Raw genomic sequence first — 19185 nt, forward strand, 5'->3', positions numbered from 1 at the left:
TGTCCTGTCCTCTGCTTCTTTCATCTCTTGGGCGTTAACGATCTTCCACTGTCTGTGTCCAGCTTTCTTCTGATGGGTTCCTCCATTTAATTGACCCCCCCTTAACACCACCATGAAAAAAAATTATGTTCATTGTTTCCTTGCAACAGCAAGAGAGCAATCCAGATGGAGGATAATAGTGATGAAAGTAAGGGCACATAAACTTGTATCACCAGCTTAAGTAAGGAATTGAAAAAAGTACAATTAGCCAGAAAGCTGCAGAATACAAAACCCCTGCTTCTTAGCCATTCCATCCCTGCATGAAACATATTTTAATTTATACTTTTAAGCTATGGTCATGGCCAAGATGAAAAAGGTGGTGGCACAAGCAGAGCACTAGGTTTTTTCATCTCAACCAAGACCTTAGATTAAAACTATAATTAATTAAATAATTAATACAGTCAATTATGACTACTAAATACATATATTATAGGTACATACATATACATATAGGTAAACTGGGGGTTTACAATAAACAAATAAAAAGACAAGATGATACCAAAAAAGGTACTGTTTTTATTTGCTTAACTTAATATTTAGTTACAATTTAGAATACAAATAATATAAAAATCTTTGTTCTTATTTCTTTATGGTAGCCATAGGTCCGGGGCCGGTCATCATAGGAGGTGGTCGTATGTGGCTCATCGGTCCCATTGGGACCATGGCGCCCATCATAGGAGGAGCGTGTCTCATGCCCATCATCGGAGGCATAGGTCCATGGGGTCCCATCATCATCGCGCTCATACCCGGATGGGGCGGCATCCCCGGCGGGCCCATCATCGCACCCGGAGGCGGGGGAGGCCTCGCGGCGAGGCCGTTGGGTCCGAGAGGCGGAACACCCGTGGGTATGAGACCCGGCTTGCCCGGGACGGCGATCTTGCCAGCTTTGAACGCCGCCGTCGTAGCGTCGATCAAATGCTGGGCCTGTTCTTCCATCCATTTCTGATAATAGAATTTGACATTGTCCTTATGCTTTCTACCTTGGCAGTGGGTCTTTCTAACCGACGGAGAGTCGTGCGTCAAATAAGTGTCGCAGTAATCACAGTAGTACTTGGGCATCTTTTTTTTTCTCGAACTTTCCGCGCACTTAGAACTTCGTCACTTTCTAAATACAAACGGGCAAAACGGCGATCAACCTTTCCTTATGCATAACAAAACTGTAACCGACTGAAACCTCCGTAGTTAATAGCCTGAACTCTGCAGTGAACCGGCTGAATGAACGGCTCATTTGAAAGATAAACGCTCTTTTTTTTAATACGCTCAAAAACTTCAAGCTTCTTGATATTTGGCAAGCACAAAAATAACTTGTACACTACTCCAACGCTTCCTTGAAAACAATACTTTCTCACGAACACTTTGGATGAAGGTATGGTCTTGAAGAAAAAAACAAATTTAATTGTTAGTACCAAGCTTTTGACCTATTCCAATTTTCAACTCATCATCAGGCAAAATAATCTTAAATATGTCTACATCCCCCACATAATACAAAATTAATTATTGAAATAAAGGTTTTTATTGATTATTAAAAATACTGTGCTTAAAACATTTAAAAAATCGTTTAAACTATAAAATAACGACAAATTTAAAAGATAACATTGTTAAAAAATTTTGAAAAGACATAATTAAGAACGTTATTAAAATGAAAGAAATTAAACTGAAATAATTCATGAACAATGTAGATCAAGGTACGGCCTTGAAGAAAAAAAGCAAATTTAGTTGTTACTGCGAAGCTTTCGACCTATTTCAAGGTCATCATCAGGGCATTAAATATGGTAACAGGGAAAGTGACATAACTCAGCAGAAGAAAATGTTACAGGAGGGGCAAATAGAAGTTTACTTTTTTTTATACTTACGTATTAAGTACACACCATTGCGTTTGCTGGCAATAAAAGCTGCCATGATCCACCAATACTGTCTTTCAATTCACCAAGACAAACAAAAACACAAAACTTTAAAAATCGACCTGTCCTACCCCTAAAAAACTACCCTTTTTTTCAGTTGTGACATTCATGCGTATATTGGTTCTCAGGAGTTTAAGTGTGTTTGCTCTAACGATAATGGCGGTCAATGCACAATTGTATGGGTATTAATTTTTTTGTGATAGTAACAGACAACATACAAACCTAACAAACAAGCATAAATATCCATGTAGTAAGTTTCATTATGATTATTTTTGACCCAAATATACTTTCCCCCTGGAGTCAGGGCTAATTATTTGTTTAAAATACAAAATTAATTATTGAAATAAAGGTTTTATTGATTATTAAAAATATTGTAATTAAAACATTTAAAAAATCGTTGAAACTATAAAATAAAGACAAATTTAAAAGATAAAATTCTTTAAAAAATTATGAAAAAAACATAATTAAGAACATTATTAAAATAAAAGAAATTAAACAAATAATTCATGAACAATGCAGATCAAGGAATGGCATTGAAGAACAAAAGCAAATTTAGTTGTTAATGCCAAGCTTTCAACCTATTTCAAGGTCATCATCAGGGCCTATATTAATTCACATCATGAAAAATATATTTGTACAATTGATTTAACAATTGTTGTTGATAATGTGAAAATGTAACTCCAGTACTGCATAAAATTCTTCACTAAACAAGAAAAAAACTCACATAACTCGAAATATGCCACTTTTCTTGATAAATACTCACACACCTAGCAGCTAATAGTCAACCTACAATTGTGTCATTTGTCCTGTAGCATCACACATCAGAATATTTCAAAGAACTAAATAATCCGGTTTTTATAATTTTTTGACTTGTCCCACTTTTCTTGTGGGTGTGCAATATATACCTTCATTTCTTTCATGTTTTATTGTTAAAATACTATCTGTCAGACCGTTACTGCCATATCTCTCAGGGGGCTGCATTTTCTTCTTATATTCCCAGTAAAGTGGTTGTCCATCCAGGCAGCATCCTAGGAGAGTCCTTCCTATTTACAATATTCCAAAAATTATTCAGATATGTACCGACCGCATCTCACGATATCTGAATAACTATCGATTACGGTCACTAATCTCTACACATATTCCAAAAAATCTAATTCCTACAAAACCCAATTTATCAATTAAAAAATACTAAAAAATATTAAACTGTCCCCTCTAATTCTCCAAATCCCATTTGTAATTGATATTATTAAATCCTGGTACAAAATTTTCCACAAAAATTTAAACCTTCCCCCCTATTACTTAACCCAACCTTTCTTTCCCAAACATTCCTGGAAATACTACACTTTGACGTGATTGTGGCTGAATTTTTTATTTTTATTTTTTATTAAATTCATTAGACTTCATGGTCCGATTGACCAAATAGCACCTTTCAATTAATTAATCTTTATGTAAGGTATTGGTAGAGATAAAGTCAATGTCACGAGCGGGATTCGAACCCAAGACCTTCTGCTAAATATGCCGCTGCTCTACCACTTTATTTTTATAATGCTTTCCAAATTGCCAGAGTTGCTGAGTTTCCACCAGTATTGTAATTTGAGAAATTCATGTTTTTATATGTCAATTGGAGGTTTTTCTTTTAAAAACTTTGTTGAATAGAGAGAAAGGTTCAGTTCAGGAAGTTGTTAGGTTGGAGTAGGGGAGACGTTCAACTTTTGAAGTATTTGAAGTAGAGGTACCAAGTCATGAAATATAGAAGAGCCACAAATCAGAAAGTGATTTCTGATCGAGTTTTGGATATTTTGGTGAAACTTGGAGGTCCAGTTGGAAATATGGGTGATAGGATGCATAATTTAAGCATCTGAGATAATTGTTTTGGATGTTTATCGACCTGCAGCAAGATAAGTTTGGATGATAAGATCTTCTTCAGAGGTTATATGGAACAAAAACAATTTTTTGGGCTGTGCCGAGCCTTGGTGGTTCTTGGTGGTTCATTCTGCAATCATCAGGGCCTGCTTATTAAAAAACAAAATTAACACAAGTTACTCTGTATTTGTGTCAATTTGGGTTTTTAATAAACAGGCCAATATAATGGTGGAATAAACCACCAAAAGCTCGGCACAGCCCAAAAAGTGGCTTTTGCTCCATATGTGAAGAACATCTGAAATAATTTTGACAAAATATTTGAAGTTTAAGAAATTATGATGTTTTATGGGGTCCTGTATAACAGTAAATGCTATTTATTTATTGGACTGGAACAAAAAGTATTTTGCAAACCAGTGTTATGAACAATATTTCAAATGTTTATTATAAGGCCTAATTAGCAGTCTTGTGGAGAGCTAACCAGATGGTCATGTTATAACAATACTTAATCCATGTTTTTTTTATGCAAAGGGGTTAGCTAATAATCATGATAATACATGAATTTTAAACTCTGTTCATTTAAATTTCTAATATTAACAATAATTTTGAACAATTATGACATGGCGATTTTTTAAATGTTCAGGTTGTATTCAAAACAACACGCTACCCCTAGAAGTATATTTCTACCATTTATATGATAGCTAGTTCTTGTATTTCTTTATTACAAATCATTCATAATTTGAAGGAAAAGAAATACTAAAAATAAATTTTAAATACACTTTATTAATGTGAGAATGACAATCATGTGATGTTTCACTTTTTCAGTCATGTAGTAATAAGGAGGTCTGTCACATCAAAGAGACGGCATTTCTTTCCCAAGCATAAATGTCAGCTTTTAATATTTTGGCTCGCCTTCATAGAATTTGGTAACTGACCAAAGCTAAGTCCTTCCCTTGATGTTTGTAGGGCTTCAGTCAATATACAAAATCTTCTTAGGCACCCTCCTTAACCAAAGCAACAAACCAATGAACAGTTTGGAGGGTAAAGTCAGAATAACGCTGCCTGCTTGCATTGAGGGCCGTCTTCAAAAGGGTAAACACCAAGGTCCCACTTCTGGGAACATTCCAAAAGATGTGAAAGAGTTGAAAGATCCCTACAAGTAAGTGTTTGTCTTCTCCTAAATCAACACATAATTTTTGTAAAAAAAAAAAAATTCACTTTAAATGTTAATACCTGAAAATTTCTCTCAGTTTCACCTTATAAAAAGTCCCACAAACAACAAAGTTAATTTGTTTTAAGTATAAATTTTTCTAGTGTTTCTTTTAATTATCAAAAAAATAAAATAAATTTTGTATTTGTTCAATCATATGATTTTTTTGAAAGAATAATTTGAAAATAATTTTGCATAGATTTTAATTTTATTAGTTTGTCGTAGATGTCTAAACTGGCAAATATGTTTAAAATTCACCTTTCATTTTAATTACACTTTTTTTTGTTCCTTCAGTTTTAATATCTCTGTAGCAACACAGATTCTATTTAAAGAAAAGCCCATTTGGAAGTAATTTAGGGGAAAGTGGCCCGGAACAGCGCTTACTAATCTCACAATTAGGTTTTGTGACAATAAAATTTTTTATGCTCTTTATGTTTAATTATAGCAAACTGAATATTTTTGATTAAAATATTATTTCTTGCAATTTTTTGATATATTTATCAAAAATTTTTTTTTGATTTTATCCTGTCTTTAATCAGTTGTACGATTGAAATTATCAGACAAGTAATGAACTGGTGAATTTTTGGGAATAAATTTTTTTTTATTCAGATTTTGAAAGTCCTTTCCACCCTTTCCATTCTTAAAAAAGTGATACAATATACTCAAAAATTCATTGGTTAATCATAGACATATTGAAGTTTTCTTTCAGAACTGAATAATTTTAATTTATCCCTGTTGTTTACGGTTAGATTTTAAAAAGTCTAACAAATTTTCATATTTTATTCAATTAAATTTTAAATTTTCTCCTTTTTTTAACCAGTTTCATGATAAATTGAAATTATTGAGATCTGCAGGAGAATTTCAATATCTCTATGATGAACTGACGATTTTTGAGTTTCTGATATAATTTTTTTTTTAGAATGGAAAGGACTTTCAAAATGTGTGAAAAAAAAAACAGGTCACTTTTACAATAAAAAAGGCAGAATAAAAATAAAAGGCCATGCCCTTTATAAAAAATCAAAAGAGATAACATCTTTCCTCAATTAATAATACAGTTGGGGTGTTGGTGACCACAATGGTTTGAAATTGTCACAACACTTTACCTGTAAGGTAAAGGTCCCAGGTTCGAATCCTGCTGCTCTGCATTTGAACCTAACATACTTTCAAACGTTTTTTTTTTTTTTTCAAAAACATCTCCCGAGGGTTGACATGACCTCTGCTGCATCAAACCCTCATTCAACAAATAATTACTTTAATTGATTTATTATTTCTGTGTAAAGTATGGTTCAGTTGAAAAATTAGCGTCACTAATGGGACTCAAACCCATCTGGTGGTCAAGGGTTCAAATCACGCTCATGATTCTAATTTTTCAACTCAACTATATTTTCCATAAAAATAATAATTATCAGTAATACTGCAATTGAATACTATCAATAATAGTACAGTTATTTAAAAATATTTTTGACATGTTTTATTTTTCAATTTAAAATATTGTTTTCTAGAATCAGTGTATAGTCAGTGAGTTGACGAATTACGGAATAGATGAATTTTCATTGAGCATAGAGAAATATTTGCAATCTGTTCCTCCAAATGTTTACAGACTGGTAATAACTAGTAAAATAATAATAAAATAAAAATTTACATTAAATTTGTGTACTTTCAGATGTGCAATAAAAACTGTGAATTAAAAGTGTTTTGGAGTTGAGCTTAAGTATTGACCTCATTTATAATATAATTTACTCAACCCAGTTTTGTTTCTACATAGTAATCATGAAGCTTGAGCGGAGAAAGAAACAAAATCAACACAATGCTGGAGGTAATAAAAGTCTTCTTAATAAGCATGAGCAAAAATACAACAAAATTAAAAAAGCTTGTGTAAAAAACATGCAATACCTTGAAAATGGTTTCATGAAATACCCTTTAACACAAGATCAGTTTTACTTGAATTTACAAACAGATTTTTTGGTCAACATGGCTCGAAATAAACATGATGAAGACGTATATCGCCTTCGCGAGAGAAAAAAAAGTTCTTGTGCAACAGGGAGCTGTTCCCAATATGATAATTATCTAACACTCAGACCTGATTTCCCTTCTGAAAATGATATAAGAAGCAGAAGAAGCTTTTATAATCTTTCATCAAGAAAGGGTTACGTAAGCACACCAGCCAATCCTGATGTCGATGTTTTATATGAATCAAGATCAGATCCATACAAAAGAAGAAGTGGAAAAAATACAAGACAAAGTAGTTATGAAGAATTAGACTGGAATTCAAAAAGTGAACTTATTCCACTAGTGAATTCGAGAGAGATGGGTGCTGACTCCCATTTTATTCAATCTAGGCTGATGTTACGAAAAACCAAAACTGACAAGCACCCAAGTAGAAAAGTAGAGCAGAAAAAATATGAATATTATGGTCCAAAAGAAAATGAATGTAGAATACCAAGGAATTCTTCATTTGACAGTACGGAAATATCTATAAAGAATAGAAATCAACATGAGGATGAAAATGATGAGAAGAATTGGAATGGACCTTTAGATTTACCAGTAAAGACAAAAACTCCCAAATTGTCTAACAGAAGGAGTTCTCCATCAGGAAATGACAAAAACTATTTTGCAAAATATACTGAGTTCGTTATGATGAAAAAAAGACAGCAATCCATTAGTCCCAACAAAATGAAAAATGTGTCATGCAGCACTGAGTCTTTCCCAAAGAATGTTTCAAGCAAGAAAAACAAAAGGCAGGATTTACTGATGGAAATGAGTAATAATAATAAAACAGAATTAAAAGATGTAAATCGTCAAAATAATTTACATCACAAAATTAACCCAACAAAAAAACCATTGAAAACTTCAAAAAATGAAAGGGAAAGGGAAGCTTATTATGAAAATCATAATTATCATAGAAGGAAACATTCTGAAAAATATGATTCAGACTTGAAACATCGAAAATTGCATTCTTCCTCAAAATCTCATGGCACGCCTGAAAAATATCATTCAGATTTGAAACATCGAAAATTGCATTCTTCCCCAAAATCTCATGGCACGCCTGAAAAATATGATTCAGATTTGAAACATCGAAAATTGCATTCTTCCCGAAAATCTCAAGGCACGCCTGAAAAATATGATTCAGATTTGAAACATCGAAAATTGCATTCTTCCCGAAAATCTCAAGGCACGCCTGAAAAATATGATTCAGATTTGAAACATCGAAAATTGCATTCTTCCCCAAAATCTCAAGGCACGCCAAATTATGTTCATTCTAAAAGTTATTCCAAGGAAACAGAAAGCCCAGATTTAAGTGATTATTCAAAAAGCAGGTATCCATCAAATTCAAAACATAAAGATTATATAAATAAACGGATGTCAATATTGAAAGATTTGGAGGAAAATGCATCTCATAGAAAAGATACTATAGCTTCATCAATGAAATACACTAAAAAATATACTAAATCTTATGATTTAAGAGATGAAATGAAGCCAATAAATGATTTTTATGCACCACCAGATCTACGTTCAATATCAGAAGTGGTTCAAGCTAAAAAAAACTATAGGCCTTATGAATCTGCTCATTTCTTAAATGAAAACATAAATGTTAAAGAGGAAAGAGAAAAAATGGGTTCTAGTTCTAGGAAACAAGAAAGACAATCTACAAGCAGAACCCCAGAAAGGAAACCACGCCAATCTACTTATTTTAATTCAAATGTAAAGATAGATAACAATGCAGGTAAAATGAGAAAACTAGATGTTTCAAGTGATTGTGGTGTGGCATGCGATGATAAGGAAACGGACAAATACCACAACATAGGATTGAAATATGGTAGGCAAAGTGTTGACCCAGCATTGTTAAGGAAAAAAAGAGACCACCACCGAAGGGGTTATTTGGATATAAAGGGCCAACCAACTTCAAAGACTTCTTCTAAAAAAAAAGGATTATCTGCACCAAAAGAAAGAGTTTCTTTTAAAGATGAGAATTTAGATTTCAGGTATGATCAAAGAAACAATAATGACTACACTCCACTTTCTCCATCTTCTGTTGCAAGACGCCCCTGCATTAAAAATTACACAAATCCTGTCGGCTCAGAAACATGTACAGAATGTATAAATAGTAAAAAGAAAAGTGCTGTTAATAATGCAAAAGATTTATCTATTTGTCCAATTGACCGTAAATACACAACCAATGAAGCAGCTATAGTTGAAACACAACTTACTGGAGTTCCCTACCTCAAAAAACAAACAGGTCCAAATAATGTAAGCACTCCAAAACCAAAGCAGCTCTTTAATGACAAGGGCTTGAAGAAAACAAAATCTGAGGATTTGTCAAAGAATTTTTGCCATAAAACTGTTTTGGAAAAATACCCCGATGATGCAGAACATTTGAGAGATTACAGTGAAGAATTTGCAAAACAACCATTTAGATCTACACAATTTAACCCTGGTGGACATGATCCACCACCTCTCAAGCCTACATTTTATCCAAAAACAAGATATAAGCCATATGATTATTCAGGAAATCTATTGCCTGATGATAAAAGACCAAACGATGCCCGAAAATTGTCTCCTACTGTGTACGTAAAACGACAGAAGAGGGAATTAAGCTATAAAAGCACGATTGGGGAGAATTTTTTTAAACACAATAGAAGTAAATATATTGACATTACACAACCCAAAGAACCGTCAAATGAAAATGTGAAAACAGAACTGAGTACCTTTAAAAGTGAAGTTCCAATAGTTAACACCAAAACTCAGATAGTAAAAAACAAATATCAACAATTCCATAAGACAAATGAAAAACATGACAAAACACCTCCATACGAGAACAATTATAATGTCAATCTTAGTGCACAAAAAAATTTGTCTTTTGCAACGATCAATGAGAAATTTAGAAACAGTGACTACACCGAAAGCAGAGACCGGAAATATGATGAAAAATTGCAAAAGTCAAGGAGTGGATTTGTTTCTCGTCCAAATTCTCTCCCATCTACAGAGTACTCATCTGATGGACGTACAAGAGAAATGAAAGAACCAGATAATGATGTAATTTCAACCATCCTTGGCCCCTCTGGCAAACAGGACAGTTTTATAACATCAAGACTTGCTGTTGACAGGTATAGACATAATTTAGCTAAAGGCAATAAATATGAGATTGTCTACCTAAAAGAAAAACCTCCTGATACACCGACTAATGAAGTGCCTAATGAGAAAAAAAAATTAAACAAAGAATATTTTGAACCAAACAACAGAGAAATTCACCAAGAGGGGTTTTACAATAAATCTTACTCTGAAGAACAGCCTTTAGACAAAAAAGAGGTATTGCCAAATGAGAGTAGCCATATATTTAATAAACAAAGAAATTTGAATGATTCACTAGAAACAAGTCCTAATCAACCGAAAGAAGATTATAATGCCTATCACCACTCAAATAACAATAAGCAACATGATTCATCAAATAAAACTGCTACAAATCCATCCAAATTAGAGAGCCCAGGACCAAGTACAGATTGGAGAATGCAACCAAAACTTCCTTCTAGTGATTTCAAAATGTATAATATAAATCCGAATGAAGTTGAAGTAGCGCCTGATGAAAAACTTCTACCAAACATGATTGGTCATGCTGCTATGCATAATTGGGAACAAGCAGAATCTTACTTTTTTTCCAATAAAAGATCTAAACCTATCGTTGGTAGTAAGGTAAAAATGTCACCATATTTTAGAAAACCAAAGTTAAGAACCAAGTTTGAGGACTATGATGATGATGAAGAAGAAGGAGAGGAAGAAGGGAAAGAAGAAGGAGAAGAAGATGATTATGAGGATGATGATGATGATGACGATGATGGTGATGGGGAAGGAGAAGGAACAAAAACAAATAATAGAAAGAAGAAAAAAACAAAAAAACATAGGCAATCGATTCCCATTATTATTACCGACCATAGTGCACCAGTTCCAGCAAAAAGATTTAAAAACCAAAGAATTAATCCGCATAGTCGCTTTGATGCTGGCTATGACTTTTTGCAAACTGCTGATAGCAACACGAGCATAGAGACAGTGCAATCTTACACAAAAAAACTATGCACATCTGCAGTGAAACCAATTAAAAGAGAAAGTGCAATAAAAAGATTGGCAAAACGTCTGTTTTCAATCAAACGAAAAGAATCTCGAGAAAAAATAACAAATATTCAAACCGAAAGTGGTACAACAGAATCATCAGATGAAGATTCACCAAAATCAATAGACGCTTCGTCCAATAAACCCAAACCCAAAAGGAAGGTCTCATTTAGTGTTCCTCTATATATGTAAATATACATTTTTTCAAAATATAGTAAAACATTTTAAAATAATTGGTGTTTAATGATTCTGCACAGGTTAATTCAATTAAATATTTTTGATGGAAAATTAAAAAAAAACAACAATAATTAAATCAATTCTTTTATTTAAAAGAGCAAACTATTTTGCTATGAAAATACTTGTTTTTCCACCCGTTCTGATACTGCTGTGAGTTCATCATAAAGTTTCTGAAATGAATTAGATGGAATGAGAGTTCCTACAATTTTGTCGCCTTCACTTGTTTTAACTCTGACAACTTGCAATCTTGCACTACCACTGCTCGTAGAAACAATATTTTCAATTGAATTCCACAGACTTAATACAGAACCAGAAAGTATATTGTAAGTCCTATGTCGCAGGCCAACATCACATTCGCCTTCAAAACAACTTTTCTTGCAGATCCCGGTCCAGTAACTGTGTGAACATATGCTCGACGATGCACTATAATGACTTTTCCAATGATGTTCTGCTTCTTCCAAACCGATCTTTTTGAATTTTTTAAGTATAAATTTGAGATTCTCTCGCTTAAGTTGCAAACCAACATTTGGCCTATGAATGCAATATGACTCTTGTTCTTTCACAAAGCTTTTTTTAATACTTGAAATTCCATTCTCTAGTTGTACAAGAATAACCTCATTATTGCCATTTCGTACTTGTGATGAAAGATAAAATCCCTCATGCACTGTCTTTAATTCAGTCCAGAGAGAAACAGCTTCTGCCCAAGTCATCCCTCTTTCTACTCTCACCTTATGAAGTTCTGTTACTGTCATCCCGGTCAACTGTTTTCTAAAGAATTTATAAACAGCTAGTCTTTTAGTGTTTTCATCTTGTGCAGCAACATCAAGAATGCCTAAATCAAAATGACCTGATTTTTTTGCAGATTCTATAATAGCTTCCATAGTGTTAGTAAAATATTCAAAAAGAGCATTTTGTAAGTTGACAGGTAGACCTAGAATTCTATTCAAAAATCTGCCGAGGCATTTTCGATCATGGTCCAGCTGCAGACTTTCTGGATTATTTTCAGACTGTAGAACTAGGCCAACCCCTATTAGTCCTTTAATGGCGTCTTTGAAAAAATCTCCTTCATAGCTTGTTGGAGGAGGGACTAAAGGATTCTCTTGCCCAACAAGAGTCTTAAGGGTCAATTCCACAGCCATTCTTCCATAATTGTTATCTATGTTAAATTTTGACATATCTCTTGCCTCTGTTGCTCTTCTGTCACCCTGTGTCAGAGCACCAAGGCTTTCAAGCCGTTTTGCAACAATTGAAGCAAATCGTCTTTCCCCGCCAAGATTTGAAATAAGCAATACATATTCTGGGGCGTTTGTTTGGTTGCTCCTATGTGTTCTACCAAACTGTTGTATCGCTCTGTCAGCACTCCATGGAAGCTCTAATGTAAGATGAACCCTTCTTTTTCTATTTAGAGCTCTACGGTCACTATGCAATGATATACCTGAACTGGCCGCTTCAGAAATAATTGCCACATCTTTACTACCATCCATAAATCTTTTCTTTTCCCTTAGGTTCAAAACTTCTAATGGTATATCTACTTCTGATCTTGTTTCATATTTGTAGCTGCCATCATTATGGACAACCCTTCCCTTTCGACCAGTCATCTCAGCCACATTTTCAGGTCCACCTAATTCATCTATTAGTTCATCTAAAGTATTTGGAGGTAGTTTTTTCCCTAAAATATCTATTTTGGCAAGTAGTTGTTTTTTCTGAAACACTGTTGTTTGGATCAAATTGTCTCCTGACAAACTAAAATCATCTGTTTTCACACCACTTGTTCGACATTTATCGTCATAGTTTTTATCATCGACTTCCTCCTCACTTAAGCTATCAAAATTGTCTGAAGTTTTTAGATTTAGTAAATCTGGGCTTTGTTTTCTTCTCTTTTTTCTCTTAGAGCGAGATATTTCTGTTTTGGCAATGTCATTTCCTATAATTCTTTTAACAGAATTTCTGTCTGGGGCAGGAAAATGTTTCTCGACAAGGGTTCTTAAAACTCCACGTGCAGTGGAAACAAAGTCTGTCAGTTCTCCGTCATCTTTTTCCAGTTGGTTGAGGGTCCGGGCTTCACCAGTTGATTGCAGACCTATAACAACACATTTACCACATTTTATAGCTTCTCGAGAAATATTGACAGCATGTTTTACTTTAGCCGATATGCACATGTATTTGAAAAACCTCTGATGTGCTGACCAGAACTGACTCCACATAGCTACACACACAGATTTGTCTGCATCGAAGAGGCTTGCAGCATGTCGGAACCCTTTAAAAACTTCAACCCAGAGTTCAACCGCTTCATCATAAATTTTAATGAATGCTGGATCAATAGGGATTTCTACTATTTTAAAAACAACACCATGAAAACTAAGCTGCCGAGCAATGTATAGACCTCGCAGCTTCATGTCCATAGCAACTATTTCCATAGCTCCGACACCCCGTTTTTGCACTGTGTTGAGAAAATGGTTGAAATCTGCATAAGCTGTACCCTGACCCCACATTCCCAAACGAACCATGTAGGCCATATTTCTCGGTTCGCTTGCACCAGTAGCAGAAGCATAGACAACCCTTGCCTTTGGCAGTCTTTTCTGTAATTCCAATACAGTGAGACCAGTTTTTGTTGGTTTGCCAGAGCCACCTGGACAAAGGTTTTTTGCCCTATGGCATTCATCAAAGATTATGACCCCATCGAAATTAGGACCGCACCAGTCTACTATCTGATCGAACCTGTTTTCAAATTCACAATCCTGTGTTGTGGTCTTAGCTATAAGAGCACTATAAGTGCAAAATATAACCCCCTTTTTTATTAAGCCATTTTCTTCAGAATTAAGCTTAGTGTATTTGCATTTGTTAAGATGGAATACTTTGATGTTGTCTGCTCCAATATCAGAAAGGTCTCGCTCAGAGTCATATTTCAAGTCATTCATAATTGAAATCCAAATTGATTTTTTCCTTGACCGAAGATAATTTTCATAGATTATTCCTGCAATGGTCCTTCCTTTGCCTACTCCAGCACCGTCTCCAATTAAAAAGCCCCCCCTGGCACCATTAGGAAGTAGTAACTCATGCTGCTGACAGGCATAAGTAATGGACTCTAACTGGAGAGCGGAAAGACTGCCGGAGGAAATAACACTCTCTGGAATTTTCAGCTTGTACCAGACGTCTACCGGTTCTACACTTGAAAGAGAAGTGGATTCTACAACTGGATCTGGGTGCTTCCGGCCAAAATTTAATTTTGATGGCATATAATCTGCATATGTTTCTGCAACACCCATTCCTTCGTCTTCTGTGGTTTCCTCGACGTTTGTTAAATTGTGTTTTATCTGCTCTGTTGATAGACTGTCTTTCCAAGGGAAACTCTTTTGCATCTGGCTTCCTTCGAATTGTAAACCATAAGGGCCACCCATACCTGAAGATCTCGATCCCAATAAATCGGTGTAAATGCCGTTATGGCTTTTTAAGAACTGAATATTGTCCAAAATCGTCGAACTATTCTTACCTCTCATTACAAAGTCTTCAAAAAGATTATCATATCTTTTAGGCAAATGGCTGTTTGTCGATTGGAACGTGACAGCGCTCTTTCTTGCTGTTGACAAAGCGGCCAGATCTCTTCCTCCTCCTGGCACTTCCAGTTTGTCCGGATCCTCAAAATCGCTGTCTGAACTTTCCATTTTTTCCTCCCCGTACATTTTTAACGTTTATAAAATATAAGGGCAAGACCTTTTAATAAAAAATTACTTCATTTACAATATAAACATATGTTCAATCAACATCTGTTTTTGCAAAAGATTTAAAATACTGGATTTTCCATTGCCATACTAAATTTCATTTATCAAGCAGAAAATTTTACAAGTCTTGGAATGATTGATAACAAACATTTTTGTTCTGACTTTTACTAGTAAGTTAGCTGTAGGGAAAAAATTCTTTTCATCTACTGATCACCAAACTATAGCAGATTTTTTTTAAAAATTTGGTTTAACTTATTTACACACTAAAGGGTTAGAAAATTGTTATGTCTAATGCCATTGTTAAGTATTAAAAAATACAGTTTTTTCAGTGTACATTATATTTAAGATCTCTTAATGATATGGTGGCAATAATACAAACAATAAATTTAGTTAGCTTTTTCTTTCCTCCTTTGTTTCTTTATTTGTTAGGTTTTTAGGCCCAAATATCTTGTAAAATTGTATTTAATCTTCTGAAACAAATAAAAACCGTACAATAAAAAACTACAGAATCATAGATCCCAACCCACAGGAGTTGTTGAGAAGTTTAGTTTTTTTTTTGCATATTTACAAACATATGTTGAAAAAAGTAAAATTATTGCGCTATTTTTTTTTTTTTAATTTGTTAAATTTAGATATCTTTTAGGATTTATATATTCATCTTTTTATTTATTTATTTATTCATGGAATAAAATTTATTGTTGCACCGCAACAACAACAACATATGACAGGCCATTATGAAGATCAAAATAAATAGAAATTTGTACAATTATGTACATTTTGCTGTACTAGAGTCATTTAAATATTGTGAACGCATTAAATTTTGAGCACTGGTCTTACTATAATTATTTCTCAGTTGAAAAACACAAGATAGGTTCTGTTCACTAATAGTTAGCAGTTTAATTATTTGGTTTAAGCCGAATCCTTCAGTCAGGTTCATGTGGTGTTTATGTTTCAGTTTTCTAAGGTGACGAGGGAGTGGCCTATGGTCTGGTATGAATGAAATCAGGGGATTTGTTGTTGCTTTTATGTAGAATATGCTGTAAGAGGCGATGAGTGTATCCCAACGTCTTTAATAAAAGGCCATGGTGCAAAGCTGAGCTTCTCATGTACTATGGTGATGCAGTTATTAATCATGAGGCTCTACTTTGCTTTACTTTCTATTGAGTGACAAGTTGGATGCGGAACACCACATTACCAATCCATACAGCCAGATTGGACGAATTAGCATTTTATACGCAATGACTTTTGTCTTAAGGTTTTATTCGGTGGGCCTCGTTGTGCATCAGTGAGACCATTTTGATGGTATGGTCCCCACATGTCAATCTTGATTCATAAGATTGCACTAAATATGCGATGAAGTGTTTGCAAGGAATTTATGAGCCTGCTAGAGTTAGAGGTGAGATCTTGTAGTTCTATTGGTTAGTGAAGACAACTATAGACGATTTGCTGGATTAATATTGATTCTTCATTTGCTGGTCCATTGGTCTACAGCTTCCATAGATGCTTGGGCTTCTTCCCCTTAAGCTCCACTTGCAAGACCTAGTGTCATCTGCAAATTATGCTGTCTTAGTATCTGCTGTATGGTGAATTTCATGTATGAAAGAAAAGTATATCAATGAAACCAGCTTATTAGAAAGTTCTATATCACCTTCGACGAGTGTTGTGACTGGAAAGATTGAGTAATACGAAACATTGTCTCTGTAACATGAGGTTTTAGTTTGGCAAACAAACTGTCGTGCCATACTTGGTTGAAAAACTTTTTAGCATCAATGAATACTACAATACTTCAATTTTTGTTCATTTGTCTTTAGGATTTCATCAATGACTCAATGTAGCTGTCATGGGCAAGAGTGCCGATTACTAAATCCGAACTTCGTCGAGGAAGCAGATTCGATTTGTCGGAGGATATGGCAATACAATCACTTTTTGAACAGTTTTGATAGCACTGAAAGAAGAGGTATGGGATAGTAACTGGTAATTTTCTATTATATTCTTCAAATTCTTTATATTTAAAACTCTGAATTTGGAGAGAGATATTTAGTTAATATATAAAAAGATATTGAACAAGCTTTGTATGTGAATAAGGAAACTACAGAAATAAGAAAAAGTGAATTTTACTTCTGCACTGGCTTTTAGTTATTTAAAACCAAAAACTTTAGGACACAATGCATAGAAAGCATTTAACCGCTGAAGTCATTTCTTGACTTCATGGAATAACTTCAAAAATATCACAACCAATGTAAAATATCAACTCATTACAAAGTTGTATATACATTGTATGGTTTGGTATAGCCTACTTAGCCTGCTGAGCGCACTAACCAGGATTTTTGCATTTGGAGTATCCTTCACCTAGTTAGGCTGTCCTCATTATCTTGAGGTCAGTGTCAATACAAGCTTGAGCAAATGGTTTCATCGCTTACATGGAACTCTGGCAAGCCCCTGGCATATTTTCCGCTGATCAGGTTTGATGGCTTCCCTTAATTCTTTATCATTCAAGACAGGTCTACAAGACTAGTTCAACTTCAGTCCCGTCCTTCCCAGAAAGAAACTTTTGGCCACTTTTGGGCAGCGTGCTCACTTATTGTTTCATCACTGTAAGCTGAACAAATTTTATGAGCTCTATTGCTTCTGTAGTACCAAGCTTAAATTCGTATAAGCATGTACAAATTATGAATTTTGAAACCATGAGAAATAAAATATTTTATAATTTATAGGGAATTGTTCAAGACACTTTTCTTCATGAAATAATGTATTATCCTCTTGGTATAACGTGATTTAAACACCTAATCTTCTTATTAAATAGAAGTGTTGATTAACAGTATTAACTATGAACAAATGAAAAACCACGCGAACTTTTCTGTTTACTTAGTATTTCCTCACTGAAGATGGTACAAAGCCGAAACACATTTGAAACCATCAAAACCTACAAGTGTAGACGGGCACAATAAGTAGCCCAGCGACAGTTCAAAATCAGTTCAGAGTTATAAAACATTAAATATTGCGTGTGTTTGACTAAATTAATATAGTAAATACAACTTTTTCATGTATGTAATATGCTCAATTAAATTATCTATGTAACCAATAAAAAAGGTTTAGGTCTTATTTTTTAAATAAATATTTTATCTATAGCCTATTCCACTTGTAAGATATTTCATTTTGATATAAATATCTTCTTGAACATTTTCTAAAATCTTAAGTTTTGAAGGTTTCTTTTAATTATATAACAGTACAACTTTTAAAAATGTTTTAATATTTTAAATATTTTTACTTTCAATATAACTTTTCAGAAATCTGTAAACACATTGCATACAAAACAATAAGTTGCAAATGTAATCAATAAGAAGCTAAGTTCACATAATTTATTTATAATATATTTTTAAATGTTTTACTTTGGTAAGTGCATAAGTTATTTCTTTCCATCAGATGGTCGATCTCTATTTATATATTTATATTCAATGATTAAAAAGTAAAATAATCGTTTTTCAACATTATTAACAAACGGAGGAAATATTTGGAAGAATTCATCTTGAAAATGGCGTAATTGTGAATATCTATTTTTTTAAACAAATTCACAAGTTCCCTTCTCTAAGAATGAGAAATTCTATATAGCTTAGTTGAAGTATGAATACACAAACAATAAAAATGATAATATAAAAACAAAAATCAATAGTTAGTTTTATCAGAATGCTATAAACTGTTTACAACAAATAATTGCATGTGTCTTGGAATAATTACAAAATATTAAATTGTTTTTATATTAAGAACAATGTAAAGATTATTGCGACTGTGCATGAGATCTTGGTATAGTAAGTCACAAATTCTAATAGACACATTGAATAACATTCTTAGCTTAACAGAAGTAAGAATAGCTTATTTCATATTTAACAGTTATACTATTATATAATCTTAAATTTACATAATGAAAACATCAACAAAATTAACAGTAGACAACCAAAAATTGGTAACTCAGCTAATTTTCTGCATTAACAATATTATCAAATATTTTTTCTTACTTATATGTATATATATATATAATATATTTTACAATGCATGTTATTTTCAAATGATATTATATGATCCAAGTTTCTTTTTGGCAATATTCAGTCCCTCAAGAACT

General features: G+C 33.5%; 3 protein-coding genes and 1 long non-coding RNA gene across 4 annotated transcripts; 1 reads left to right on the forward strand and 3 right to left on the reverse strand.

Moving 5' to 3' along the window:
• Positions 1-530: 530 nt before the first annotated feature.
• LOC106663809 (U1 small nuclear ribonucleoprotein C) lies at positions 531-1223 on the reverse strand. Its single transcript, XM_014388900.2, has one exon. It carries the CDS (start codon positions 1096-1098, stop codon positions 619-621), a length of 480 nt encoding a protein of 159 aa, XP_014244386.1. The 5' UTR covers positions 1099-1223; the 3' UTR covers positions 531-618.
• Positions 1224-4563: 3340 nt separating this feature from the next.
• On the reverse strand, positions 4564-5156 carry LOC106663916. Its single transcript, XR_001340113.1, has 2 exons — positions 5034-5156; positions 4564-4977 (listed from the first exon to the last, which is right to left on the reverse strand). It is a non-coding gene; the product is annotated as an uncharacterized LOC106663916 (long non-coding RNA).
• LOC106663915 lies at positions 4570-11317 on the forward strand. Its single transcript, XM_024229780.1, has 3 exons — positions 4570-4959; positions 6513-6614; positions 6674-11317. The coding sequence occupies exon 3, from the start codon at positions 6781-6783 to the stop codon at positions 11302-11304; it is 4524 nt and encodes a 1507-aa protein (XP_024085548.1). The 5' UTR covers positions 4570-4959; positions 6513-6614; positions 6674-6780; the 3' UTR covers positions 11305-11317.
• A 120-nt stretch (positions 11318-11437) lies between these two features.
• Positions 11438-15102, reverse strand: LOC106663928 (protein strawberry notch-like). The gene has a single exon (XM_014389178.2). The coding sequence runs from the start codon at positions 15027-15029 to the stop codon at positions 11460-11462; it is 3570 nt and encodes a 1189-aa protein (XP_014244664.1). The 5' UTR covers positions 15030-15102; the 3' UTR covers positions 11438-11459.
• Positions 15103-19185: the final 4083 nt, after the last annotated feature.

Source organism: Cimex lectularius, unplaced genomic scaffold (genome assembly GCF_000648675.2).
Source record: "Cimex lectularius strain Harlan isolate CLEC.00 unplaced genomic scaffold, Clec_2.1 scaffold41, whole genome shotgun sequence".
Taxonomy (NCBI): Eukaryota; Metazoa; Arthropoda; class Insecta; order Hemiptera; family Cimicidae; genus Cimex; species Cimex lectularius.